The 12,128-nt window shown below is 51.9% G+C and overlaps 1 protein-coding gene and 1 pseudogene across 2 annotated transcripts in view; one reads left to right on the forward strand and one right to left on the reverse strand.

Moving 5' to 3' along the window:
• LRSAM1 (leucine rich repeat and sterile alpha motif containing 1) overlaps positions 1-12,128 on the reverse strand; it is a 39,780-nt gene that overhangs the window by 19,724 nt on the left and 7,928 nt on the right. The window contains exons 8-15 of the mRNA XM_080927899.1: positions 11,686-11,770; positions 10,863-10,984; positions 7,635-7,725; positions 4,178-4,308; positions 2,548-2,577; positions 2,308-2,430; positions 1,891-2,030; positions 1,443-1,487 (exon numbers count right to left, since the gene is read on the reverse strand). Of these exons, the coding sequence (XP_080784025.1) occupies positions 1,443-1,487; positions 1,891-2,030; positions 2,308-2,430; positions 2,548-2,577; positions 4,178-4,308; positions 7,635-7,725; positions 10,863-10,984; positions 11,686-11,770 (767 nt within the window). The remainder of the gene's footprint in view (positions 1-1,442; positions 1,488-1,890; positions 2,031-2,307; positions 2,431-2,547; positions 2,578-4,177; positions 4,309-7,634; positions 7,726-10,862; positions 10,985-11,685; positions 11,771-12,128) is intronic.
• LOC308428751 (large ribosomal subunit protein eL31-like) lies at positions 8,386-8,777 on the forward strand (annotated as a pseudogene). The gene has a single exon. The product of its transcript is annotated as a large ribosomal subunit protein eL31-like (transcript).

The following is a 12,128-nucleotide window of genomic DNA, read 5'->3' on the forward strand; positions in this document are numbered from 1 at the left end:
AACCAACCCCGTGTCTGGACAGGTTTGAGAGTATTTTCTCCTAATGGAGCAGAGTTGCTGTTTGTATTGTACTGTATTGTATTGGGCTTTTCAAGGCTCTGAAGAGGGTTTAGAGCAGACAGGGATGTGTAAAGTTCTAGGCAAATACTTCACTTACTTGAGGGACTCATTGATTGGGTCACCAAGGTATCAATTCTTTTTTTATACAAACGGATTTTTAAAAATTTCATTCATTTATTTTGGTTTACAAGGTCTCTCTATGTAGCTCTGGCTGTTCTGGAATTCACTATGTAGACCAGCCTTGAACTCACAGATATCCAATTGCCTCTATTTCCTTCTTGCAGGGATTAAAGGCATGCACAATCACACCTGGACTAATTTTAAAATGCTTTTATACCTGAAGTAAAGATGATCATTACAGACCCAGCTTTCTTCCTTTGTATTTCTGAGGTTTTTCACAAGGATACATAATGTTGGGATTCTGTAAACCCCACCCCTCAGTTACCTGGCAATAGCCAGGTATGCTCCTCCCCAGTGACCTGACACTATAAAAGGGGTGCTTACCCCCTCCTCTCTCTCTTGCTCTTGGCTCTCTTGCCTCTCTTACTCTCCTACCCCTGCCCCTCCTCTTCCCCTTCTCTTCCCCCTCTCTCTCCACATGCTCATGGCCCCACCTCTTCTTCTCTACTCCTCTTCCCCCCCCCCCCCCAGCCTCTACTACCCTCTTAACTCTCCCATGACCTAAATAAACTCTATCCTGTACTATACTGTTGTGTGGCTGGTCCCTCAGGGGGAAGGGATTCCCAACATGGACCCCCCAGAGGCATCTCCCTTGCCCCCAGGCCTCGCTGCACCTCCATGGGTCATATGCCCCCCACTCTCTTCATCCTTCTCCTAACACATATATTTTAAGAAACTCAAAAAGAATCCTTACTAATTAGATGTTAAGAGGTGACTCTATCCTAGAGCATCAGGGAGATTGCCCAGTACAAGCCGGAGGGACCTATGGCTGCCTTTCTTCAGAGCTGTGAGCACCCAGGGCGTCTGTCCCCCAGAGCTGTGAGCACTCAGGGCGTCTGTCCCCTAGAGCTGTGAGCACCCAGGACTTCTGTCCCCCAGAGCTGTGAGCACCCAGGACTTCTGTCCCCCAGAGCTGTGAGCACTCAGGACTTCTGTCCCCCAGAGCTGTGAGCACCCAGGACTTCTGTCCCCCAGAGCTGTGAGCACTCAGGACTTCTGTCCCCCAGAGCTGTGAGCACTCAGGACTTCTGTCCCCCAGAGCTGTGAGCACTCAGGGCGTCTGTCCCCTAGAGCTGTGAGCACTCAGGACTTCTGTCCCCCAGAGCTGTGAGCACCCAGGGCATCTGTCCCCCAGAGCTGTGAGCACCCAGGGCATCTGTCCCCCAGAGCTGTGAGATATGTGGTCCTAGAGGCCCACTTACCTCTCATTCTCCAGCGATTTCAGAATCTCAGAACTCTTCTTTTGCCTGTGAGAAAAACCAGAGATGGGTCCTGTGGGCACCAACAATGCTGCTTCCAACCAGGCTGCCCACCTCACCACACAGGCCGAGCTCATCACCCAGGAGCTCTGATTGGGCTGGGAAACCCCCTCTAGCTCTCCTGTGACATGGTGAAAGCCCTTCTTAGGTGACTGGGTAAGCGTGTCACCTGGCACAGGAGCACCGGCAAGGGTTTCCTCTCCTGCCACACCGACAGATGACAGAGAAACAAGGCCCAGAAGCAGTCTTGCAACAGAACCCCTTTCTGTAAGCCTCAGGGCAGGTTTTCTGCAACCCAGACTGAAACGCTTTCCTTGGATCCTAGCAGAGGAATCCTTGGGCAGGGATGAGGACTGAGGAGAGAACTTCCTGGGGGCTGGCCAGGACTGACCTCTGGTTGTCCTGCAGGAGTCTCTGGATGCGGCTGGCGATACTCTGCTCCGTCTGCTTGAGCTGCTCCTGCAGCTGCTGCCGCTCTGCATCCAGACAGCGCTGGCGCTCACTCAGGCCCTGCTCTAGCCGTGTCTGCTCCTGTGGCAGGGGAGGCACACAGTAGGGATTTTGACTGGAGGAATGGGAGTGGAGTTCCTATCTCACTTTTCAGGTTCCTTTGTGACCTTGGGCTGGTTTCTCCTGTGTCCACTGTGGTCAAGGACTCTGCCTAGGGTGTCTAGTCAGGGACTCTGCTCCTGCTCCCAGGGGACAGCAGGACAGAGCAATCCCCTGCTTTGTCACCTCCTAGGCACCACGGCCTGTGCCAGGAGGCCACGGACCTGGGACACAGGCAGGCTGGTGTGTAGCCACACACCTGCTTGACCGTCTGCAGGATCTCGTCCTTGTGGCTGTGGCTCTGCTGCAACAGCTCAGCGTGCTCCCGCTGCCCGAGGTCCAGGCGCCGCTCAAACTCCAGCTTCTCCAGCATCTTCTGTTCCTGTGGGGACAAGATGTCTGCCCTTCATGCTTAAACCAGAGGCAGAAGGAAGCCACTCCTCAACTCTGAGGAGCTGCAATCCTCAGGGAGAAGAAATGGGCAGGGAAAACTCCTCACCTTTCGCTTCTCGTAGTCGGAGAACCGATTCTGGGGGAGAAGAACAGAGGTGAAGACAGGTCCGTGACTATGTGGTTTCTACTGCACCACAGCCCACCCAACCTGCCCCACTGGATGAGGACACAGAAGGAGAAGACAAAGGTCCTGGGCTCCAGAGCAAGAACCACTGTCTGCTGACACCACAGGAAGGAAAGGAGGCCTTCCAGACAGTTCTCTCTGGAAGGCAGCGCTGAGTAGGTGGCCTGGGGCTCTGGAAAGATCAAACCTGACCCATCTGCCTCCCTGACTGTGAAACAATCCCCCGTCTGGCCACCCAAACCTCTGCAAACACAAAGGTACTGTACAGGTTCTGCAGAGAAAGTGGAGATTAATTCAGATAGAGCCCAACAGGCACTATGCGTTCACAGATGAAAGGCACGGGGTTCCCCCCTTAGTCAGCTCTTTCCTATTCAATTTCCATTAACTCCCTAAAGAGACAGTCACAGGTACACTCCCGGCAACAATGGCAAAGCTCTCCGGAAGACTGAAGCTACCCTGCAGGCAGCTGGAGTTCCCGCCCATGGCCATCAGAGACAGAGCAGGAGCAGGCACAGTCAGGTCCTGCCTGCTCCAGTAGTAGGTGTGTCCAGATGACTGCGGCAAACTTTGCTAAGCACCGCCCCCTTCTGTGCCATGCTGGCCCACAACTGGGGACAATGAGAGCCTTCCTTCCACCGGTGCTGACCTGTGTCCCCTTCACTAGAACGGACTCTCGTGGGCCGTCCTGGCCAGTGAGTGGCATGTGGTCAGGAAGCCCTGGCGAGACAAGGATATGTCTTGGCTCCCCTGAAGCTCCATCAGGCAGTGGGGATGGATTGTACCCAACTATTTAGCATACAATTGTTTGCTGAGAAGAACACAGAGAGCCCAGAGCAGGTCTGACCCAGGCTGGTGATGCTCACAGGACATATTGTCTATACTGAGAACCAGGGCCAGTGATGTGGCTACTCCCACCAAGCCTGGTAACCCGAGCTTGATCCTTAGGACCCACAGTATGACAGGAGAAGGCTCTGGTGTTCATGTGCATTCCTTCTTCTCCACATAAATAAAAAATTAATTAAATTAAATTAAATTAAATTAAAATGCACGAGAGGCTAGAGAGACAGCTCGGCAGCATAAACTGCTTTACAGAAGCCTGATGGCTCATAGTCAACCAGAACCCACTAGAGAGCAGAGGAGAACCCTACAAAGTTGTCCTTGGGCCCCAACATATGTGCTAGAGTGGGTGCATGCACACATACACACAGAAAATAATAATACGTTTTTAAAGTTAAAAGAATGGTCATCCTTGGCAAAATATAAAAAAATAAATTACTAAGACAAAATGAAAATGAAAATGAAAGCATGCGCAGGGAAGAGTTCCAGGTGGGAGTGGTTTGCTCCAATGCTGTAGGGACGGGGACATGGTTTGTTCAGGGAACAGAGATGAAACCTGGACAGCTGAGCTGGTGGCCTGGGGCAGCCATGGTTGCTGAGCCCACGGGTCTGCGAGAGAATCTGTGGGCACAGCTCTCAACACTTCTGCCGGCAGCATTCAGTGCCCATGAAGGCTCACCCACGCAGGCTCACCCACATGGGCAGCTCATCTTACCTGCCATTCAGCCTCCTCCCTAGAGAATCTGCTTGTGGGTCCATCAGGGCTGTCCTGGGAGTTCTCAGCTCCATCTTGCTCCAGGACTGGCAGCAGGTACTGAGAAGGTGGGTAGTAGTCCAGTCCTGACTCTGTGGGGGAAGAGGCACCGGCTGGCCAGGAGACCCAGCTGCTGGCTCCTGTCACCCTCGCTTTCTCCCACGGCAGCCATCCTGCTGGCTCAGTCCATTCTCATCTCCCTGAGCTGGGCTGCGCTACTGTCTGATGATTACTGCTTGGTGTCAGGCCTGGTGACACGGGCTTGTAATCCCAGCTACCCAGAAACCAGAATGATTGCAAGGGTTACAGAGCAAGTTCAAGGCCAGCCTGGGTAACAGCAAGACCCCGTCTCAAAGTGAAAAACAGAAAAAGGGCTGGGATGTACTGAATGGTAGAGCCTTTGTCTACCATGTGTGAAGGCCCAAGTTCAATTCCTTAGGGAGGGAAATATACTGTATCATGTATATTTGAGCTCTGTAGTCAGGATATGCATATTTACTCCTTTATTTTTATGTCTATTGCTTATATAAACATTAGAGGATCTTAAAAACATTACTTTGGTATTGACTCTCAGTAGATAGCCCAGGCCGGCCTCAAATTCACAATCTTCCTGCATCTGTTTCCCCAGGGGTGTAAAAATTAAAGGTGTGCATTATTCTACCCAGAATAATTAGCAGCTGGGAACTGAAGGCAGAGAACTTCATGTACCCTAGACATCTGCTCTGCTAAAGCCGGAAGGACATTTGAAGGTGAAGACACCCTTACAAGCCAGGGCGGTGCTGCCGGCACAAGCATACTTCCCAGGCCTGGCTTCTCTCCTCTCCTGCAGACTCTTCCAGCATGCTGGAAAGTTTGCTCTGTTCAGTACAGTGTGGTGTTCACATGTGAGTAAGAAATAGTTCATCAGTCTCCTATTGCTGGGCACCGCCAGTGGGAAGTGTGGCTGTGAGCCGCTGTAGACAGCATGGCTTCTCTTTCTGTACGGCAAATGTCTGGTCAGAGGACTGAGTTGAAGGCCTGAGTGTTTAACTTGAACACATACGGACAACATATATAGAGAAAGAGGAAGGCAAGGTCTTGCTACATAGTTCAAGCTAACCTTGAACTTACTTCATAACCCGAAAGAGCCAGAGTTGGGGGTCAATCTAAGGCCAGTGGGAAAACCCACCACAAACCTCTGAACACAAGGACCCCTCCCTTCTAGGAAGAATAGAGCTAGTTTAGTTCCTGGAACAGCTACAAGCCAAACTGTCAAACAAAGCCACCTGTGACTAGCAACCCACCACCCTTGGAAAGCCCTGAACGGCACACAGTCAGTTTGAAGGTTGCTTTGCTCCATCGATAGTACACAGTACCCTGCAGTTACCATTGTTCAAATTCTGCTCCAGTTGTCTGCAAGGTATCTAATCCCGTTATGATCTGCTCAGGGTCATCTCCCTCTGGAAGCAGGGTGACCCCAACATGTTGGGATAATTAAACTCCTCTTGCTTTTGCATCGATCTCTGACTTCATGGTCCCAATAGAAGTCCAATTCAAACCTCTCAACCCAGGCTGGCCCAGGACTGACTCGGATCTTCCTGTCTTTCCAAGTACTCATCATTACCACACTCAGCAATAGTTCATTAGTTATTTATTTGGAAATAGTTAGTTATTTGGAAACAGGGTCTCAGATGTCTCAGGCTGGCCTGAACTATATACCTGCTGCTACCTCTGGAGTGCTAGGATTATAGGTCTGGGCTGCTACAGACACATTATGTGGTACTAGGGCTTGAACTTAGGGCTTCATGTAGAGCAGCCAACACACAACAGCTGAGCTGCTTCTCCAGTCTCTCTTGAGACTGACTGACTGTCAGGCACCGTAGCCTGACCTCGAACTGCAGATCATTCTGCCTTGTCTCGCTGAGACAGGGTTTCTCTGTGCAGCCTTAGCTATACTGGAACTCACTCTGTAGACCAGGCTGGCTTTGAACTCAGGGATCCACCTGCCTCTGCCTCCAAGTGCTGGGATTAAAGGCGTGCACCACCACCGCCCAGCTCTCCATGGACTCTTAATGTAACTACTGAGTAGACACTGGAGCATGGCTGGAGGAAGTAGGCCAGCGGGGACCTGTTTAAGTTTTAATTTTATTATTATTACTTAAGCTATTTTACTTGTCTTAGTGATTTCTGTGTCTCTGTGTATTCATGGCTGGTGCCTTTACAGGCCAGAAGGGGGCAGTAGATATCCTAGAACTTGAGCTGCCAGGTCAGTGCTGGAAATTGAGCCAAGGTCCTCTAGAAAAGCAGCCAATGCTTTTAACTGCCGAGTCGTCTCTCCAGTCCTGGGGGGGCGGGGGGGAATGTGCTTTTGAAGGACCAAAACTACAACCCTAGCAATCAGGAGGCCGAGGCAGGAGGATTCTGAGTTCAAGGCCAACATAATAAGTTGCTATAATAATAAAACTAAGTCCTATTGGACAGGTGCACACTGCAGAGTTGATGGTTGACCTTTTCTTCCCCAGATGGTGCAGTCTGAAGAGAACTTTATTTAGTGAACTCGGAGGCTTATCAGCCTTACTGTTGGCACTGTCTGTCTTCTGTTTAGGGAGATATCAGGTTTGGGTCTTTCCTCAGGGGAAATCCAGGGCCTTATATCCCAGGTAAGTGCTCTGCGCTCTATGGTCGCCTACGGCTCCAGGCCAGTAGATCTGGCATCTTTTGCTCATTGAAAAGATCATCCCTCCCTGTACTTTGCACCATGAATAATTTACATGACCAGAGGCTGTGCCCTGAGGATGTCCCAGGTGACAGGAGCCATAGCTGACAACAGCTGAGGCTGCTCCCTCATGTTCCTAGACCAATGGGGGCCCTAGGTTTTAGTCTCTAGTGATACTTAACTTTGCTCTTCCTCCAAGCTCAGGCCACTGGGGTTTCCCCTAGGTGGACCCAGGGGCCTGCCTAGCTTGCTGTTCTATTCTTTCTTGCCTCCTCCTTTACGATGCATTACTTCTTCTTATTTTACAATGTGATCTTTGCAAAACCAGCTTTCCTGCTGGACACTACCCTCTCCCATAAGTTTTGCTCCTTGGCCTCCAAAACCCCAGCTACACTGGCCCTCTCTCTGTCATACTTCAGGCTCTACTACCTCCTCTAGGCCCCCACACACTGGCCTCTGGTGCTAGAAACAGTCCCTCTTCCTGGCCCTCAGGTGTCAGCTGTTTTCCCACACAGGCCTTTCCCAGCCCTTACCTAAGCCAATGCCTGCCTCAGCTCTCCTAAGCTCAGCCTGGGTGCTCACTTCCCTGTGATTGTTCATGGTACTTGTTTCCCTCACGGGACCCTGACCTCCAGCCAGGCAGTCTGTACAGCTAGTCTCTGCTGTCCCCAGAGACATCCCCCTGGTGGCAGGGGATGGCCACCGGGGGTGGCCTGCCTTTACCTTTGCAGAGGAACTGCTGCACGGCCGCCGTGCCGGCGCCACACACCTCGGGTGGAGGGTAGACCATGCTCAAGGCGTCGAGGCTCAGCGTCTGTGGACAAGGGAACCCCTTCTTTACAGCGTGCAGTTGAAAGCCACCTGGTTTTGTTACTAACGTGGGTGCTGTCTTCCCTGCCTACCAGGAGCACCCAGGGAACAGAGAAGGCCAGATTTAAAGAGCATTAATCCCACCTAGGTTAGTTATCATCAGTGAAGTATGGTAGCTGCCTGAGGGTGTGGACTCTGGGCCACACTGCCCAGTACGGTTACATGTGGCCATTTACATTTCTTGAGTTGTCTGCGCATGCATACATGCATGCATTCATGCATGTGTGCAGGGTTAGGGGATACCCTGAGTGTTGATAATTAGGAACCATCCTCTTTACTTTCTGAGATGGCCTCGCACCAGACTGGAACTTGGTTAGTTGGCTAGTGAGGCCCAGGGACCCACCTGTCTCTGCCTCCCCGGGGCTGGGATCGCAGGCACCAGGCTTTTACAGCACCGGCTCTAGGGATGGAATCCAGGTCCTTTGCAAGCACTCTCCCCACTGAGTCACTGTCCCCAGATCCACTCTTGTCCTGTGGTCCAGGCTGCACTGAAGTTATGGTTCTCCTGCCTCTGCCTCCCCAAGTGTCATGGTTACGGGTGTGCACTGTCACAAGCAGCCCTCATTTCGGTTTTTGTTAGGGTCACCTTGGCTATACGAGTCACATGTTGGCTTCTTTTCCTGCGTGGGGCCAGCAGAACGGGCCCGAAAAGAAGGGTGTCGAGAAAAAGGGCCGTTCTGCCATCAGTGAGGTGGTGACCCGAGAATCCACCATCAGCATTCACAAGCGCAACCATGGAGTGTTCCCCGGGCACTCAAAGGAATTTGGAAATTTGCCGTGAAGGAAATGGGGACTCCAGATGTATGCATTGACACCAGGCTCAATAAAGCCGTCTGGGCCAAAGGAATAAGGAATGTTCCATATCAAATCCGAGTATGTTTGTCCGGAAAACGTAATGAGGATGAGGATTCACCAAACAAGCTCTACACATTGGTAACTTATGTGTTTGTTACCACGTTCAAAAATCTACAGATGGTCAATGTGGATGAGAACTAACCTGCCGAGTGTCAAATAAAGGTGCAGAACTGCCCAAAAGAAAAAAAAAAAAAAGAAAGAGCCACATGTTGGCTTGGTAGCCACTAGTTCTTGGGCACCAGCACGAATGACAACATCTCTATTACCTTTGGGGAGAAGTAGCTATGGATTCTGTCTCTTGAGAGACAGACACCCAGCCTGGCTTTAAGCCCCAGCACAGTCTGCTGTGTATCCTAAACATGTTCCTCAGGTGTGCTGGGCTGTAACTTTCTGAGTGTCACATACAGCATCCCTGATTTGACACAACGTAGGGTAGGTAACAGGACAGCACTGGAAGGAGTTGGCACACAATGTGGCCATTAGCAACGTCCGTGTTCTCACCGAGAAAAGGTCTGCCCAAGCAGCCAAGAAGCTCCCAGAGTTTTAAAAGGAGTGGCTGGGAAATGAGTCCCACCTGAGCTTCTGTTGTTGCAGTGCTGGGGTTCAGGCATGCTAGACAAGCGCTCCCCACGGAGCCACATCCTCTTTCCCCTAGGACTCTTAGTATCTCAGTACAGCTACAGGACCAGGGGCGTGCTTTAAGCAAAGCACACGTGACTATTTACCTCTGATTTAATACAGGTTCAACATCACCATTTAGTTGTTTGAGCCAATCAGGTACCTTTCAAATGCTCAAGAGTTGTACATGACTAAATGGCCACTGAATTGGGCTACAGAGTCAGGAGGAACTCCTATCAGCAAGAGCATTCTCCCAGGAGACAGAGGAAGACACTGAGCACACCGTGCTTCATCTCCTGTGACAGACACAGATGTGCCGTCTCTGCTCGCCTGTAGACACGGCTGCTCACAGAGGTGATTCACCAGAGAAGGGGTAGAGGGGACTGGGGTGCTCAGATAGGTTGTTACCACTGTGACAGATAAGTCCCTTTCTGGATACTAAGCTTTCCAGAGGTGACAACCACAGGGATGTTCAGTAACAGACCAGCTTGTGTGGCCTCTGAGGAGAACAGAAAACCGTTTGTACCCTAGTTTCTTCACTGGCGAAGTCTAACAGGATGTGTCTCACAGGGCTTCTGTGAGGGTTCAAGGAGCTAGCACAGGCCCAGGCTCACACGGTGCGGATGAGGGGCTGAGGGTGGGGTGGCTCAGTTGGCAGAGTGCTGGCCTAGCATACATGAAGCCCTGGGCTTGATCCCTAGCACCACACTAAGTGGGTGTGTTGGTGCACATCTGTATTGGTGCACATCTGTAATCTCAGCACTCTGGAGATGGAGGCAAGAGGATCAAAAGTCCAAGGCTATCCTCAGCGACACAGTAAATTCAAAGCCAGCCTGGACTACATGAGACTTTGTCTCAACAAACACACAAAAGAGCCAGAGGAGCAGCAAGCCTCCGTGTCATGACTGTCTCTGAGTGGGTGGGTTGAGCTGCTTGCCTGCTTTATACACTGGAGTCCTCAGCCCTCCAGAACGTCACGTGGTTTAGAGCCAGGGTGCACCCTAACCCAGTCAGACGGGTGAAGAAAGAGGAGATTTGACAGATACGCAGAGCCAGAGGATAGACACAGCTCCCCTGCAGGGCCTCAAGAGGAGCCAACCCTGTTGACACCAGGATATGGAGACTCATCCAGATTGTGAGGACATGGAATTCTTTTCTGTGAACTGGCTACTGTGAGGAGCTTAGTTGTATTACCCTCAGGTGACTCATATGAAGTCCCAAGATACACTCACCCGCCCTGCACCCCCCCCCCCCCCCCCCGTGCTTTGATTTGATGTAGTTTCTGCCACACTGAAGCCCACATCTCCACATCTTCCCTACCTGGACCCCAACCCTCTCTTGTCCTGCTCTCTCCACAGGATGTACCCATTTCCATGGCTATGGCCCAAATCTCATTCCTCTGGCTTGAAGGTCATAGAGGGACACTCTGGAACTGCTCTCCTTCCCTTTGGACTTGAGCCCTCCCTCCATGACTGAAACAAAGTCACAACATAGCAAGCATTCACGTGGCAGTCCCTCTATTAGCTCCACATGAGTTTCTGGGACTAGGCACTCAGGAAGAGAGGGCAGCTCCAGTGAGCAGCACTGGAGAGAATGCCCCTGCCTCACCTCCAGGGTCCGCACGTGCGCCAGCATTTGGGGAAGTCTCTGAATCTCATTTTCACTGATGTCGAGGGTACGTAGGCTCCGCAGCTCTCCCAGGGTGTCAGGAAGCTCCTTCAGCTTGTTGTCTGCAGAGACCCAAACTCAGTGCCCCAGAGCCTCCTGCCACTCAGAGGACGTGGGATGGGAGGCCGGGAGGCTGTCACTCGTATTAGCTAAGCAACTCAGGACACCTGGCCCTCCCTCCCTCCCGGGACCTCTTCTCTGTAATACAGCACCACTCTCTCCCGTCAGGAGGAGCTGGCGCTGTGCAGAGGGGCCAGGGGCAGCAAGAGTAGATGAAGAGTTTGGCCAGCGGGGCAAGTCCTCTTTGGAGGATGAAAACACTACCCTGGCACCTCTGCTAGTCACTGCCTCACTGTGGGTTGTGGCAGGCTCCTGAGCAGGCCACTGCTCTGAGCTTCACTTTCCTCGTGTTAGCTAGGAAAACCCCACCCTTTGCCTACCTCATGGACTTATCAGGCCAGCCACAGTCACGGGGCCAGCATCAGTCAGTGTCCCGAGCCACAGGGAGCCACTGCAGCGGCACCTCCTTTCGCCTTGCGTGGCATCACACTCCATTCTGTCACTATGATGGCCTGTCTCCTGCCCCACAAGTCTCTGATTCTGAGGGTCATGGAACTCCTTACAGACATACTGCCTCTGGTTGCCATGGAGACAGACTAATCTAGCAGGAGGTCAGTCTGGTCTGCAGCATCACCCTCATGTGAACTCAGTGGCCCGACTCTGGAGCTGCCTGATGTCGTGGACAGGGCTTTGTTGTCCCTACCTTTTACATTGAGGGTCTGGAGCTGCAGCAGGTTCCCAATAGAGCGTGGGAGATGTGTCAGTTGGTTCCTTTCTACATTCAATACCTAAGAAACAGAACAGTGGCATGAATTCCCCACGGGACATCAGTGGGGTCTGCACGCTCAGCCCCGCTCCATCACACGCTGACTATGCCTGCCCTTATTTCTCCCAACAGCCCTGAGAAGGAGGTATAGGTTGCCGTGGTACCATTTAAGACATGAGAAAACTCACATGTCCCAGCCCCTGGACACACTCCTACCGGAGGGCTCAACATGGATACCACTGCAGGATGCCTAGGAATTGCATGAACCAGTGTGGAGAAGAAGGGGTTGAGGGCTGTGATACCTACTGTTGAGCTATGGGGAGGTCTAGCCCAGGGCGAGCCCTAAACCAAGCACTCAGACAGCACAGAAGCAGCTACAA

Source organism: Micromys minutus, assembly GCF_963924665.1.
Source record: "Micromys minutus genome assembly, chromosome: 13".
NCBI lineage: Eukaryota > Metazoa > Chordata > Mammalia > Rodentia > Muridae > Micromys > Micromys minutus.